The 17256-nt window shown below is 38.9% G+C and overlaps 1 protein-coding gene across 1 annotated transcript; it reads left to right on the forward strand.

Annotated features, from left to right (window-relative positions):
- Positions 1-6743: 6743 nt before the first annotated feature.
- On the forward strand, positions 6744-13685 carry kxd1 (KxDL motif containing 1). Its single transcript, XM_034176728.1, has 4 exons — positions 6744-6838; positions 8204-8356; positions 9213-9259; positions 13141-13685. Exons 1-4 carry the CDS (start codon positions 6744-6746, stop codon positions 13395-13397), a joined length of 552 nt encoding a protein of 183 aa, XP_034032619.1. The 3' UTR covers positions 13398-13685.
- The last annotated feature ends 3571 nt before the right edge of the window (positions 13686-17256 follow it).

Consider the following 17256-nt stretch of genomic DNA (forward strand, 5'->3'; position numbering starts at 1 on the left):
TTTCAGAGTGGCCTTTTATTGTGGACAGTCTAAGGCACACCTGTGCACTAATCATGGTGTCTAATCAGCATCTTGGTAAAGCACACCTGTGAGGTGGGATGGATTATCTCAGCAAAGGAGAAGTGCTCACTATCACAGATTTAGACTGGTTTGTGACCAATATTTGAGGGAAATGGTGATATTGTGTATGTGGAAAAAGTTTTAGATCTTTGAGTTCATCTCATACAAAATGGGAGCAAAACCAAAAGTGTTGCGTTTATATTTTTGTTGAGTGTAAATTCATGCTTTTGGATTAACTGGGATGCGGCCACAGCTGTGCACAAACAACTTTGTGGCACCATAGGTGAGAGTTGTGTATGAAGTGAGGACTAATGCCGGTAGTCTATTCAGAGGATGTGGCTGATTGCTTGGACAGACGTGCTACTTCAACAACTAAACCCCTACACCTGATGCATATTATTTCTCTACAGTTCTGATTTGTCATGTAAATTTATAGTTTTAAATAAAATGTGCAAATTATACTCCAGGGGTGATGCAAAAACATGAAAAATTGCAATGTACACATAAAAAATACATATTAACATGTAATATGATAATGTCACATTTCTGGCCACAAATGGTCAAAATCTTTGTCGTTTTTGTATTTATTTTATTTTTTGCTTACTTGGTTTGGCTAACTTTCTTTCACGAATAAGCAACCCATGTTTGTATGTGCCAAATTTGGTGCTTCTATGACAATTTAAACAATCCTTTTAATATTTGCAGTTATCTGCCCCACTAATAGATCCACATTGAGCAAAGGTGCTACTTGAAATCTGTTATCCAACACTTTATAAATGCAGCTGATCTATATATAAGTGCAGTTTTGAGGATGGTTAATCCAGTGTGATCCTTTTATTAAGAGGCTTTTTTTTTAACATGGTGGAAATGTCATTTTGGAATGACTGACACCTTACACAGAGCACAGACCCGTACAGCAGCCCTTTTATTTGTCATTTCCCTTTCACACTCTGTTAAACTGCTGGGCCATGTAAACTGGTTTGTTGTGCAAAGGTGTGGGTTACATTTGAGTAAGGCCAATTCACAGCTTCAACAGCAGATACATCAGCCTTAAAACATGTTACGGACAGTGCTAGTGCTAATTCTGGATTGGTACTGAAAATGGGGAGAAAAAGAGACCGTAGATGTATTTATTGTGGCCTCAGCAACACGTAGTACATTGTGCATGAATGGAAAATCCTGCTCATCCAAAAACACTTGATTACCTAATGCATGGGTCTCAGAAATTGCATGGCCTTATATAAGCTGCAAATCATGCTTTTTAATTTCCTGAAGTTTTAACTTATTTTTATATGTAATTAAAATGTAGAAGGAAAAATGACCATCTTTGCTTAAAATTCCACACAACATGACAGCTAAAGCATACAAGTGTGTTATAATCATTCAACAAAATCGGTATCTGTGAACGTGAGCATTCCTGGATCAGTAGATGGTGGAAAATTTTTATACAAGTTTAAATTCTATGCCATTGCCTCTTATTTACCACAAATGTGTTGCAATTTATAGCCTAATATTACATTATTTATCAAATGAAAGCCAAAGCACATTGAAATTCACCCGATGTCAAGCCGATGCAGGTTTTCTATGGACACTTATGCTTGTCCAAGGTCATTTGTATGTATGTTTATGTATTCTTAAAAGAACACTAATTTGAAATTTCATACATGTGATGTTGTATTTGAGGGCAGAGGGTGCGTTCTGTACATAAGGGGTTGGATGAGCGATGCAGCTCTTCTGTGGGTTCCATTATTTATTTATTTCATATTTATTTGTACCACTCGTTTCCCTGGCTTAGAAATGTAATATTGTTATTTAGCATATAGGTAGTATGTCTACTTCATTAACTGAACAGCTGGAATTCTCTAACAGGATTTCTTTAATCTTGCATCGAATTATTGGATGTCAGTATTTGTGACATGTTGAAATATTTATTTACACATGCAATTGAGTTGTGTGCAGCCTAATTTATTCTGTACCATCACTTTGGATGTGTATCATGTAGAGAAAAACAACCAATAGATTGCAAACAAACTAATTTTCCTCTTTTAGCTGATAGCCTACAAATGTTACACAGTAGTAGAAAATCTAACGATAGACTTGCATGTATTGTTGCTATGCATTTACGTAGCTTACACCTTACTTAGACCAGTTTTGTATTTTTTATACACCATGTACTTTTTTACTTGTGTCTTTTATTAAAAGTAGTTTTGTGAGTTTTCTGCATGTGTTATTGAATTTGTGGGTTATTGAGGATGCATTTCAGTGTCAAACTCAATTTCAACTCTCAAGTTGGCATGAGCATTGAGTTATCTTATTTCACAGCACTGTCATGTAAGTATGAATGCAAGTTAAAAATATTTTAGCGATCACTTTTTTTTGGGGGGGTGGGGGGGCAGTATTCTTGCAAAGTACTTAGAAATGTTATATTTTAAGATAAATATTTGTAAAAAAGAAATCACTTCGCACATCCCTTGACGACAGGTGCACAAGAGAAGGCACAAAGGCTGCTGAACAAGAAAACAAAAAGACTCTCGCACACTGCCTTTTTTTCACTTGCAACACAAAGGTGAATTTAATCAACGTTTCGATAAATATTTGTAAAAACCAATAACTAGTAATATCAAGGTACAGTAATCACAATTCATATAAATAAAAGTGTTGATGGAATGTACCTATACTTAGGGAATAACCCTGTTGTGTCTGATGATTTGCAGGCGTTCATGCTGCTTTTATGGTTGCAAATTGAGCTTTACCGGTGACGTGTAAGCGGAGCCCGTAAAAAGGAGTTTTACTGTGACCGTATAACAGCATGAATGTCCGCAAATCATCAGAAGCAAGGGGGTTATTCCCATTCTAATTCAATTCCATCGTTTTGCACGGTTTATTTTTCTGTAGGTAATTCGGTCAGCAAGGTTTACCGTTGAGCAGAGGCAGCGTCACTTCAACAGTGGTCAGGGCGCGGAGTAATCCATCAAATGTGAAAATCCATAAAATGTGAAATGGTAATTCTGTAACAGAATCCACGTCAGTACTTTTGTATGGTAGCTTAAATTCACCTATTTTGGCAACGTCATCGGTACACGACTCTCTCGCTCTCAGCTAACAGCGCTAATAGCTAGCAGCGCGCAGCCGGTGTTCTGTCAAATAGTGTCTCATCGCATAAATCGACAGTTCCACGTTCTGACAATATTGCACATGCGCAGTTGCGCGGAGGACAGGAATGACATTCGACAGGAACGACATCTCATCAGAACACCGTTCAGGGCGCAGAGTAATACATCCAAATGTGAAAACGGTCGAATATTTTGCCACCGTTGCCCCGATATTCTACGGTCTGAAATCTCACACGATTAACCAATTAGATTTGTGGAAAAAATGTAATTGGATTAGAATGTACTATAGTAACAAGTTCATTTTTAACAAAAGGTACCGAAATATAGACAGTTGTGGTTTTCAAAATGTTAGGTTTCCATTCTCTCTCTGTCTATTGCAAAACTTTAAACCTTGAGTTTCATGCTGTTTAAATGTTATATACAGATTTCAGTTGGGTTTAAATGTGGACTACTAAGTCAAACTGGTGACATCTGAAGAAATGCATTTAGGGGGACCGCTTTGTGCACCATCTCAAACATAATACTATTTTACTTTTTCCTTTCTCACTTAGGTGGGTTATATATGTAGCGTGCCCTCCAAAAGTATTGGGCCGCTTGACATTTAGCATATTTTAATTTGCTTATGCCATTTCAAATACAAAAAGTCAATTAGGCCTCAATATAAAAATTTCTAAAATGACCTTCCTTAACCTCAAACTTAAATCTCTAACCCTAACTTGATATAAATTAAAATATAAAAGCCAAGATGATGGGTTGTATTGTAATGGAGTAATGGAACACTTTGGTATAACACCTGTAAATAATGTTTTATTGCCAGTTTGCTTCATGGATACCTGAACATTTCCAAGTCACTGAAAACATCTTGGACTTTATTTACGTAGATTATGAAGAAATACAAACAGTATGGCACTCTGTGGTAATCTGTATGGAGTAGATAGTTCTCAAAAAATGAGTGACTGTGCAAGAAGGAGAATAGTGAGGAAAGCCACCAAGACACTCAGACAATCCAGAAGAAGTTATAGGCTTTAGCTGTCTTTTCTGTGAAACTGCTTAGCAATTTTGCTTGTGGTGAGCAGAGGAGGTGAAGTTCAGTCACCATGAGATCCGTTCAGATTCAATGGCAGAATGACTCAGCATTTCAAATGACAAATCTGTTTGCAGGCCTGAGCTGATCAATGACATTCTTCAAAACATACTTAAACTACAACAACAGAACAGTATGTTTTATTTGGTTTCCATCTCATTCTTGAGGGCAAAAAAGTACTATATCAGCTCTGAAATCACAGATACAGATCAACATTCCACTTAGAAATATGAAGTCAAAACAATCATCAAGACAGACATGAACAAAACATGGCAGAAGCTATAGGACAGGGAATCTAAGGGGCTGGTATTTACATAAAATTCAGGGACAGATTGCATCAAAGAGAGAGGGGAGATGGAGTCGCAGGGAAAAGTAATCATACGACTACGTATAGGTCACACAGGTTTAAAACATACTCTCAACATCATTGGAAAACTTGCAACTGGTCAGTGTTTGAGAAGCAACAGACGGGAGACGAGCATGTGTTACTGGAGGACCAAACGTACATTTGGAAAGTATTCACAGCGCTTTTTCCACATTTTATGTTACAGCTTTATTCCAAAATGGAGTAAATTCAGTTTTTCCCTCAAAATTCTACCCACAACACCCCATAATGACAACATGAAAAAGTTTTTTTTTTAATATTTGCAAATTTATTAAAAATAACCAAAAAAATCATACGTACATACGTATTCTTACCCTTTGCTCAATACTTTGTTGATGCACCGTTGGCAGCAATTACAGCCTCAAGTCTTCTTAAATATGATGGCCATTCCTCTTTGCAGCACCTCTCAAGCTCCATCAGGTTGGATGGGGATCGTTGGCGCACAGCCATTTTCAGATCTCTTCAGAGATGTTCAATCAGATTCAGGTCTGGGCTCTGGCTGGGCCACTCAAGGACATTCACAGAGTTGTCCTGAAGCCACTCCTTTGATATCTTGGCTATATGTTAGGGTCGTTGTCCTACTGAAAAATGACACCAGTCTGAGATCAAGCATGCTCTGGAGCAGGTTTTCATCCAGGATGTCTCTGTACATTGCTGCATTCATCTCTCCCTCAATCCTGACTAGTCTCAAGGTTCCTGCCACTGAAAAACATCCCCACAGCATGATGCTGCCACCACTATGCTGCACTGTCGGGATGGTGCCTTGATACTCCAAACATGATACCTGGCATTCACACCAAAGAGTTCAATCTTTGTTTCATAAGATCAGAGAATTTTGTTTCTCATGGTCTGAGAGTCCTTCAGGTGCCTTTTGGCAAACTCTAGGTGGGCTGCCATGTGCCTTTTATTAAGGAGTGGCTTCTGTCTGGTTATGCTACCATACAGGCCTGAAATTGGTGGATTTCTGACTATTGGGTTCTTGGTCACCTCCCTGACTAAGACCCTTCTCCCTGATCACTCAGTTTAGACAGGCAGCCAGCTCTAGGATGATAGAGGACACTGTGATCAATGGGACCTTCAAAGCAGCAGAAATGTTTCTGTACCCTTCCCCAGATTTGTGCCTTGAGACAATCTGGTCTATAGACAATTCCTTTGACTTCATGCTTGGTTTGTGCTCTGACATGCACTGTCAACTGTGGGATCTTATATGTAGACAGGTGTATGCCTTTCCAAATCATGTCCAATCAACTGAATTTACCCCAGGTGGACTCCAATTAAGCTGTAGAAACATCTCAAGGATGATCAGTGGAAACAGGATGCACCTGAGCTCAGTTTTGAGCTTCACAGCAAAGGCTGTGAATAATTATGTACACGTGATTTCTTAATTTTTAATTAAATTATTTTTTATAAATTTACAAAAATATCAACAAAAAAAATTCACTTTGTCATTATAGGGTGTTGTGTGTATTTTGAGGGGGGAAAATGAATTTCATCCATTTTGGAATAAGACTGTAATGTGGAAAAAGTGAAGCGCTGTGAATACTTTCTAGATGCACTATTCAACAGCCTTTTTTTTATTATTTCCGCCCCTCCCTTATCTCTCAATTTCCTTATTAATTAATAAAGCATACATCAGACTCCATTCATGCTCCACACCCAAACAGTTGGTGGCGGTAATGCACCGTGTTGGTTTGCAAACCGCCAATAAACTTGACAGAAGAAGAAGAAGCAGAAGAAGAAGAAGAAGAAGAAGAAAACTCACGTGATGTAGCATTTGTTTTGTCATAGTGTCTTTTTGAGAAGCCGATTTTTATTTTATAGACAACAGCACAGCTGGACTAATGTTTGCATTAACTGTGGAGAAAATAACTATATTTTCTCCCGTTCAGTTTGGCATGTTAGTTGTGTGTCTCTGTAATAACAACTTGTTTGTCTGGTATGCTAACAAGGAGAGCTAGGCTACAGCAGTGAGGTCTGTTTACTGACGTCACTAAATGTTATTCGGCGTTGTTTGCGCTCTCTGTGGTTCGTCACTTATTACAATTTGACGGTACGTGCGTGAAGACTGTTCGACACTAAACCTTGTGCTTGCCGGGCCGTGATGGAGCCCACAGCCTCCGGTGTGTTTTGTAGCAGGATGCTGAGTATGGTGAACTCTGAAGACGTCAACGCCATCATCCAGGCCCAGAGACACATGTAAGCATCAACACACACACACACGAATGACTGGTTGTGACTGTTGCTGGCCATACAGCCAGGTCCATAAGAAGTTGCGTAGTGACACAAATGTTACCTTTTTTCCTACGTACGCTACCACAATGAAGCCGAAAGGAAACATTCACGAGGTTTAGCAAAAGCACGCATTAACTGTTTAAGAATTACAGTAATTTCTTATGAGTAATTGGACAAACTAAACATTAGGATTACTGTTAACACAAATAGTCACTTTTGCAGACAGATTTCTTTCAACAAATCAGGGGGGCAGCTATATTTCTCTCACTATGCAAATCAGAAATATCCTGAAACTGGACCTGAACCATGTTGGAATTCTGCTACTGTGCAAGACTTCCAAAAGGGAGCAACAATGCATTGGAAAAACAAAACACTAACTTTGAACTATTCAGCCATTCATTTTCTATACACACTTATTCCTTTAAGAGACACAGGATGGGGTGAGTGTATCCCAGCGGTCAGTGGGGGGTGCATCCTGGGCAGGCCACTTGTCTATCTTGGGGCCAACACATATAGACAAACAAACACATTTCACACACTTGCTCAAACCTAAAAATAATGTAGATGTCACCAATTCACATAACCTGCATATCTTTGGAAGTGGGAGGAAGTCAGAGCAGCCAGAGTAAACCCACACAAACTCCACAGAGAAAGAACCAGGTCGGAGGAGAATCTGGGAAGTTCTCGCTCTGAGTCTACAGTGCAAACCACAAAGGCACCATGTTGGCCCAAGCCTGAAACATTTCTGATAAATTAATTTGCAAAGTACCAGAGCAACTGAGCCATTAGGCTTGGAGCCTTTTTTTGACACTTGAAGTGGGCCACGAAAATGGTGGTCAGCTTCTCACGTACAAAAAAACAAACAAAAAACAAAAAAACAAAAAAAAACATTGAGTCCCTGTTTATGCACTATGCAGAACAGGTACATGCACACCTGGACTTTACGTCCATCAGTTAAGAAGTGCAAACAATTTATTACTCTACGGTAAATCTGTGTAAGCTGAATGATTGACTGTGCGAGAAGAAGATTTGTGAGGGAAGCCACCAAGACCTCTATGACAACTCTGGAGTTATAAGCTTCTGTGGCTGTGATGGAAGAAACTACATTGCATCTGTTCTCTGAAAGTGATGATTTCTATTAACAGTATTTACTTTGTCTGAATACTTATGGTCTCTGAAAATGGAGGGACATTGTGTAAAAATGGCTGTAATTCCTACATGCGCTATATTTAACCCCTTACATAAAAGCTGAAGACTACCCTGCAAGAACATCATCTTTACAGAATAATTCAGCAACACAAAAATGTTTTTTGTTTTTTTTTTAAACAGGCTTGACCGCTTTGAGAAAACCAATGAAATGCTGATCAACTTTAATGGGCTGTCCAGTGTACGACTGCAGCAGATGAATGAGCGTTATCTGCTGCACACTCGCACACTTGTGGAGATGAAGAAGGATCTGGACAACATCTTCAGGAGGATCAGGTGAACAATAACTCCAAAAGTGTGAACACACAGTGTTATGCCCTGGCCTAGGGGTGAACCACTGCATAACATTAAGTCACTCCCCTCCTTCCCCACTCCCAAGGATGACAAAACCACAAAGGTCTGCAGTCCAAAATATAACTGATTTATTACTATTTTACTCACAACAGACTTCAGGGTGAGAAAAGGCCAAAATAACAATGTCTCAAAATGGTGCTCTTACCTATTTATCAAACAACACAACCAAAAGACAGTCTTATTACCTAAGACTCCTAATGAATAAACAGGAGAAAATGATATTAAAATAAAATGGGTTCTCACCCCTATTAAAATATTTTTGGACTGCTTTACAAAACAAATATTTACAATACAAGTGTGTGTGCACACACAGACAGCATCAGGTTGGGAGCAGGAAGAAAGCGGAGCACTTGCCGTTGGTTTCAGCCTTCCTTTTAAAGCTGACGCCTCCATTAAATGGTAAATGGACTGCATTTATATAGCGCATTTCCATCTGCATCAGATGCTCAAAGCACTTTACAATTAGGCCTCACATTCACCCCGATGTCAGGGTGCTGCCATACAAGGCGCTCACTACACACCGGGAGCAATAGGGGATGAAAGACCTTGCCCAAGGACCCTTAGTGATTTTCCAGTCAGGTGGGGATTTGAACAGAGGATCTTCTGGTCTCAAGCCCAACACCTTAACCACTAGACCATCACCTCCGCCAAATTTGCACCTCACCTAGGTGGGGAGGGTAAATAAACACACTTACACACCACAGACATACTAAATATGACCCAGGGTCATAACAACAGGCACGTAACCTCTTATTGCATCTCTTTCCTTTTATTCCAGAACATTAAAAGGGAAGATTGCTAAGCAGTATCCTGAAGCTTTCAGCAGTAAGTGGACATTTTATTTCTCTTTTAAAATAGGTTGGACATGATGAAGGGCATTTTCACTTGTGTGTTGTTTGGTGAAACAAACTGTAAGTTGTCTTCTTGTGTTCGGGTGGAATGTGACCTCAGCTGTCTTAATTGGGTGGAGAGAAAACCAGTGACTCTTAAGACCCTTTTGTCTTGGTTCATTCCCAAACAAACTGTTGTGTGATGCTTTTGTGCTAAGATGAACAAGCAGACAACTTTGTCACAGTGGATATTAGTCATTATTATCACTTTACCGAGGTGTTGCTAGGCTGGTATCGTAGCTTTACGTTGACGCTACCTGGCTATACCCACCCGCTGTGCGTAAACAAATGACACCATAGCGCGTACAGCCCAAGAACTGTCCGCAGAGGGGGAAAAAAAAAAAACTGTCCGCAGAGGAAAAGATAAAAAGGCGAGAAGTGTGTGTTGGTCCCAATATGGATATTCCGGATGATTTTCTCATGGATAGTATGACAATGAACAACAGCCAAAACAGCCAGCTTGATGAGGACGCACTGCCGAATTTGGAGAGCAGCGCGCGGCAGCCGAAATGACAAAAGTTAAAGTGAGCCAACTTTTTATGTACGTGTTACGTGTTGTGTATCTCAGTAAGTGATAATAATGCAAATAACATGCTGTTGTCATGCGGTATGCATTTTGAGTTCCTCCGTCCATGACCAGTCGCCCAAAAGGGCGAATAGCTGTCATTTTGGGTGACAGGTCATGAACGTCGGGCCTCTGAAAATGCATACTGCCCTCCAAAAGCATGTTATTGTATTATTAGTATAAATTACGAAAAGCTGTTATATAGCTGTAAATTTTATCACAGTATAATATTTCATTTCAAGTGTAAGTTATTTTTATTGTTATCCAGAGGTAGATTTTGTTTGCAGCAGAGTCGTACATGGGTGATTCTTTAACTACGGGCACTATTGGCCTTGTAAATGTAATTTCCACGACACCATTGCCTTATAATATAAAGCGCCTTGGGGCAACTGTTTGTTGTGATTTGGCGCTATATACATGTGCTCTTATGTCACTGTTTATCTCCATAGAGACTATCCAAACAATCTTTCATACAAACTGTTTAAAGGGACATTACAGTGTTGTGGTGGAAATTACGGCAATAGTGTGGGACAACTACATTTTGTTTAAAAAAAAATCACAACAGTTGTATGACATTGAATACCCCAATTATGTTTTGATTATTTTACTGATATTTTATTCAGAGATATTTAAAAACATTTCTTTACCATTCATTTTTATCATTGAAGATCAAAAGTCTGGGTGTGGGACAAGCACAAAACGGCAATATTTGCATATAATGATGCTGAAAAAAGGTGAAAAAGTCATCATAGACTACTAGAACAAATTTCTTAACACACTTTCATTGTAAAGATAACTATAAAAGTGTGAAATTTCCCCTTTTTTCTGTTTTTCATACAATATGATCAAAGGACATAAGTGCCCGTAGTCTAAGAATCACCCACATATGGGGAGAAAAAAACCCAGAGGCACATGTCACGCATCAATCAGACTTGTCACACAGCAATCAAACTTGACAAGAGCAAAGAGAATTAAAAATGGTAAATTTAAAAGTAAAATAAAAACAGTGAGAAAAAAAAAAGTTCATACAGGTCCAGGTACTATCCATCCATCCATCTATCCATTTTCTTCCGCTTTATCCGGAGTCGGGTCGCGGGGGCAGCAGCTCAAGCAGAGCTGCCCAGACCTCCCGATCCACACACACCTCCCCCAGCTCCTCCGGGGGAACCCCAAGGCGTTCCCAAGCCAGCCGAGAGACGTAGTCCCTCCAGCGTGTCCTGGGTCTTCCCGGGGCCTCCTCCCGATGGGACATGCCCAGAACACCTCTCCAGCGAGGCGTCCAGGGGGCATCCGGAAAAGATGCCTGAGCCACCTCAAGTCCAGGTACTACTAAAATACAAATAGTAAAATCTAACAACAGTGTAATAATGGGTAAAAGCAAAAGGCAAATAAAAAGAGCAATAAATACTAAGTCCTACCTGTGCAAATAAATACAGGGTGGGCCAATAAAATGTTACCACTTTTTGATCGTACACAAGTTTTTGAAATGATAACTTATTCGAAAATTTTATTTACAGACTTGTAACAGAAGCATCAAATTAACATTTGATACCAAAGGTTTCCCACTTTGTCTCTTGTTTTCCACGCAGTTCAATAATTGATGACACGTTTAGTCCACGCTCCTCTTCTTTGGATTACAGCTGCAACACGCACTTTGAAGTTTGTGATGACATTGCCACACATCTCAAGAGGGATTCTCCGAATTTCTTTTTCAGTTTCAGGAATTGATATTCCTGAAAATGAAAAAGAAGTCTTGATTTTGGAAATTGTACGAATTAAAAAAGTGGTAACATTTTATTGACCCACCCTGTATATAAAATTATGACTTGTTCCTCAGCGTAATAGCTGCAGGAGCAAAACTTTTTGTATCAATTTATTCTACACCCAGGGGTTTTGAACCTGCGACCAGAGGGGAGAAACTGAAACTCGGTGTGCAATGGATGGGAATTGTCATTTAAAATCAAACTGGTTATAAGTTTTAGCTGTCTTGTATACAAAGTCTCCAAGTTGACCTGTAGCTCACCATTCAGCCTGCCGGACCACTTAAAAATTTGATTTAATGAGCTTTTTTTTCCCCTTCAAAGGGAGGTCCCCATTTCAGTTTGTCGATAATTATCAATGATCCATTTTTAAGGTGAGCGGTATAATAAATCATGCAGTTCTCATTAAATCAGAGTTCTGGTGGGCTTGTGTCCTACATGTATTTATATAGTTTCTCAATTAAGTGATTCAAATGTAGCAATTGCACTGTATTTAATAACAGTCCCACAATATGCCAGTTAAAAAATGTCTTGTAACATACACTTTTTTGTGACACTACAGTAGAATAAATATGTACAGGGATGCTTATTCGCCGTCTTTGGACGGTTTTCCGTCTTTTTCTTAAATTCTTGCCGTCTAAAAGAAATGCAGAAAGACTGGCTTTGAATGGATTTAGGCTGCATGAATTTACACAAGAGTGTAAATGAGTTTTTAATGATGTAGACATTTTTCATGGGAAAAAGACACAGTGGCTTCAAGTGGATTTACAGGAATTTACACAATAATATGTGGCTTTTTTACTGTAAGGTATGTTAAGGTATGTCAATCAATAAATAAAATTCTGTATAAAATAAAAAATAAATAAATTCAGGTTCAGATTCTTAGAGGTGTTTGGGCTCAGACTGAGATGGATAATTTAACCAAATTTAACATTTTATTGTTGTGCATTATTGAATGAATAATAGTAATCGAGTGGCTTCAGTATTATGGTATGATATTATGATATGATATCTCTTTACCTAGTCTGAAAGCAGTTATGAAGTTATTTATAACATTTTAGTTGATAGTTATGATTTTTAATTGCCTAGTCTTTAAGCCCAATCACAAACAAACTAAAGTTTTCATGAAGATTTAGCTATATTTGGAAACTGTTGTGTTGTTATATTCTGTACATGCTCCTACAGGATGCACAACATACATTCAAAAGCCACATGTTGTGCCATACTGCATGAGATCACGAGAAATTTAACAGCTGTTTCAGGTCCAAATTTAGTCCAAAGAATGCACCACAGGGCACTTGTATTCTCAAAATTTTCTGGGGGGGATACCCCAGACCCCCCCCCCCCCCCCCCCCCCTTAGCTTTCCAAACACCTATAGCATTCGGGGTAACTTTTGCTGTCTTGAATATTATAGATGAATCACATTGCTGTCCTTTTTTTTTTTTTTTTTTTTTCTCCTAAGCATCCATGAATGTACTACTTTTTTACAGTTATCCACGAGTCTCCCATCCTGGAGGATGATGATGATGAGTTTGACCCAGTTCCCCCTAGTTTTGCTACAACAACCACGACAGCTACGTCGGAGCAGAGCACAGAGTCCTGCGACACAAGTCCAGATGTGATTTCGCCCACTGTTAGCCGATACTCTGAAGATCTTTCTCAGGAGCTGCCTGACACGCCCGCCTCAGATTTCCCAGAGACAGCCGTCCTTCGGGATGAAGGCCCTGACTCTGTACCTGCAGAGTAGAGTGGACAGTGTGTGGATGGACTCCAATTCTTAAACCTCAACTTGAATATGGAAGTTATATTTCATATTTGTGCCTACAATAATCACTAACCTGTCAGGTTAATCTGTTTGTTAGAGCAATTCTAACCTAAATCCTGCAAGTGAAAATGAACTGTCTATGAAGACGACTGATCGTTGGTATGTTTGCATGTCTTATGTCTGCACAGCACTAAAATAATGCATGCAGTACCTGAAGTTGTTTTAAACGGTCATAGTACTGACAGTAAAGTTGATCAAAGTGTCTACTGATGTGACTGTACACAATTTTAAGTGATTAAGGAAAATTATTAATGGTATATTGAGCTTCTTACTGCTAGTGGTATGTCGCAGAGAGCCTAATATTTTTTAATCTGTTAGGGATGCAGAACAATTTTCAGGATATCTCAAATTCCTGACATAATGAATGGAACTTTGACTTATGCTGAAAAATGTCCCAAGTTTCATATGAAATGTCTTTCCAGCAAACAATGTCCAGGTTACGTGGGTTAGACTAATCCAGTGGATGAAAGGCCAATTACATGATCCCTCAAAACTTGGGCTGTCTGTGCCATTGTGTGTTGTGAGATAAATCTGCACACTTTAGAGTGAGCTTTTACTGTCCAAGGCACGTGTGCAATAATCATGCTGTTTAATCAGCATCTTGATATCCCACACCAGCCACGTAGATAGAATGTCATGGCAAATGTGAACTTTTGAAAATTCATTCAATGTTATAGGGCACCCCCCCCCCACAATTTTTCCTGACTTTGCCCTTTGACCTTGAAAAGTTAATCACTTCCTGCCTATCAGGATATGAATCTTCAGTAAAAATTTCATACAGTGGAGGTAATAAGTTATTAGTATGCATAGATGAAGTCTTTGAGCTTTTACTGCAGTGCATAAAAAATGGGAATGAAAGCCAAAAGTGTTATATTTTTGTTGAGTATGTATATATGAGATGACGTTTGTACCCTGTCCGGGTGGTTTTTGTATCGAAATGTGACTCGCAGGCATTGATTTCTTGTCCTTAAATTTGCACCTCTCGCCACCCCAGATTTTCACCTTTGGCTTGAGAGTTTTGTTTTAGCCTTTGGTGTCTGTCCTATCCAATATACCCTTCTACCTGTTAACCAAATTAAGCTGTCTTTATTTAGAGTTTCCAAATATTGTGTCCTTTTTCCAGTGATTAGGCTGTTTCATTGGCTTTTTTTGATAAATGTCTACAATAGTATAATTTGAAGATGCTTTATCCACATGCAACATACATAATAGTGTCTGTACAGACTGCATTGAGTTTAGCTTCTAAATATGAAATTCTTAATTTGATATGGATACACATTCTGGAACTGGCAGCACAATTCAGTTTACTTATATAGCCCCAAATCACAAAAAAGGCGCTTCATATGGGTAAGGTCTAACCTTAGCAGTTTCACTGAGCAAGCACGCAGGTGACTGTTTTTTGAAGAAACCTCGAGCAGACTAGACTCAGAGGGGTAGCCCCCCTGCTTAGGCCATTCCAATAGTAAGCATAAAACAAAATGCAGACAAAAACATGCAAAACACAGTCCAAAACAGATCTGATTGTTAAAAAGTCCCAATTTTAAGTCTATGCAAAGTGTTGTGGATCAGCTGTTTTGGGCAAGGGAAGGTTGTCCAGTCGTCCAGCAGGTTATGATAAAATACCCACATCCAGTTTTGTCACCAGCACCTCAGACAGAAAGAGCAGAATCAGTTGGCTGGAAGCACTAGTTCTCAGGCTTAAACCAAAAGAGAATTAAGCAGATTACTAGTGTGGCTGACGACAACTAGCCTTTTGCTTGACTAACAGACCCAGAATTTAGATATAATGAGGTGGTGACCTGCACCATTCTTAATAACAGTTTAAAAGGAGAGGAAAAATAGTTTAGTGTGCAGTATGCTAGCCATATGACAGGAAAAACAGATGTCTTTAATCAAGAAGATGAATGAATCCAGAGAATCAGGCCATTTTATCCCAGCAGACGTTGTTCTGCAGAACAGGTGCATGATAAGAGAAAGCTCTTTAATGTATGGACACATAGTAATCCTGTGTTTGCAGCATGTGAGGTGTTCCTTTTCATGTAGGCTTTGGAACAATATTCAAAAGTGTTTTGAGTTTGCCATGACTAATTTGCGGTACCAAAGAAAAATTGTAGTGTCCCCATGCAACCTGTTCTGTTCTAGGTTTTATCCCATATTTTGCAACATAGTAAGCGTCATGTTTCTCCCCACAATTTCTGAATTGTTGGCTTGCATGAAAGCAAGTGCCACATCCAGCAGGTTGCATACACTATTATGTGTTATTACATTGGCTAAACAAAGCTGCTTTTGCTGTTGATCTGGTGCATTAAAGTTGACCAGATTGTAATTAGTTTGTGCTCATTATATGCCATTTTAAATTGGAGATGTAAAAATGGTATCTTTTTTTGGTTTTGGACTTATTGCTTACAGAACATGGCTGGGATGCCCCTATAGTGCAGCAAATAACTGAAACAATACTTCACATGGTGATACAAGCACCAAATCCAGCACAAATTCTCCTAAGACAATGCTCATTTGAAAAAACCGAAGGGCCACTTGAATTTTCAGTAGGCCGCCACGTAGGGGTCAATTGAAGAATTACATGGGTTAAAATTGAAAACTATACCACATTATTTGTCTGATCATAAAAATTCCAAAAAAGGTAGAGTTTGGACTATCTATGAATGTTATGGGGTAAAAACCTTAAGAATGGTGACAAAGGTCAATTTCAGTTTGTACAGGGTTCAAAAGTTACAGTTGCTCCAATTTTAGTAACAAATGGTGCAAATTGTTGATTGAGCTACTTGGATTAATAAATGGAATAGTTTTGACTGTTGAATGCTTGGTCTCTAAAGTAAAGGTCAAATAATGTTGACAATCATTGAATTCTGTGACGTGTGACATATGTTACCCCGTAACGTGATAACTAAGCATGATACATGGTGCAAACTATTCCTTTTTGAAACCCTATTAACCAATAATTTGCATCACCTTGGAACAAAACTGGAGCAACTCTAACTTTTGACCCCTGTGCAGACTGAAACTGAACTTTGTCACCATTCTTGTTGTTTTTACCCCATAACTCTATAGAATTCAGTCATAGATAGTCCAAACTATACCTTTTTGGAATCTTTACAATCAGAGAAATAATGTGGTATAATTTTCAATATGACTGGAGCATTTTTATATTTTGACCCCTATGTAATTATTCAATTGACCCCTACGTGGCCGCCTATTGAAAATTCAAGTGGCCCCTCGGTTTTTTCAAAAGAGTAATATCTAAGGTGTACTTTTGCCAAATTTGGTGCTATCACCATTTGAAGGATTCCTCTGTAAATATTCTGTTATCTGCTGCACTACTAGCACACCTTCCCTTCCACATTTTTGTTGTAAATGCTTAAACGCCCAAGGTGCAGAGAAAAATTGCTCAATCATCAGCGCTACTTTGAGCATTTCAGACTTGAATGTATTGCTCAGGCACACCATAACACGCAGACAGGTGATCTGACCATTGCACCTTTGGTTAATGGACAAGTTTGCTTTCACTTGAATGACCATAATCATGATTTGGATTGTCTGATCTCGTGTCGGATGAATAGGAAAGAATCCTATATATGAGTACAGTCTGTATGGTTAAGCATGCTTTCCCTTCTCGCTGTTAATAATAATAATAATAAACCAGCAGTGTCGTATTTTACATGAGGTATTTTACGTGCTCGAAGCAGTTTGTCCAGTTTTAGCCTGAAATGAAACCAACCTGTCGCCAGGGGGCGCTACGTCGAAATCCACGCGGTTTTCAGAC

The sequence above is a fragment of the Thalassophryne amazonica genome, chromosome 8 (assembly GCF_902500255.1).
Source record: "Thalassophryne amazonica chromosome 8, fThaAma1.1, whole genome shotgun sequence".
NCBI classification, from domain to species: domain Eukaryota; kingdom Metazoa; phylum Chordata; class Actinopteri; order Batrachoidiformes; family Batrachoididae; genus Thalassophryne; species Thalassophryne amazonica.

Coding starts and splice junctions, on each gene's coding strand:
- kxd1 (XM_034176728.1), top strand. CDS start 6,744: ATGGAGCCCACAGCCTCCGGTGTGTTTTGTAGCAGGATGCTGAGTATG. Junction 8,357..9,212: donor AACATCTTCAGGAGGATCAG/GTGAACAATAAC, acceptor CTTTTATTCCAG/AACATTAAAAGGGAAGATTG. Junction 9,260..13,140: donor GTATCCTGAAGCTTTCAGCA/GTAAGTGGACAT, acceptor ACTTTTTTACAG/TTATCCACGAGTCTCCCATC.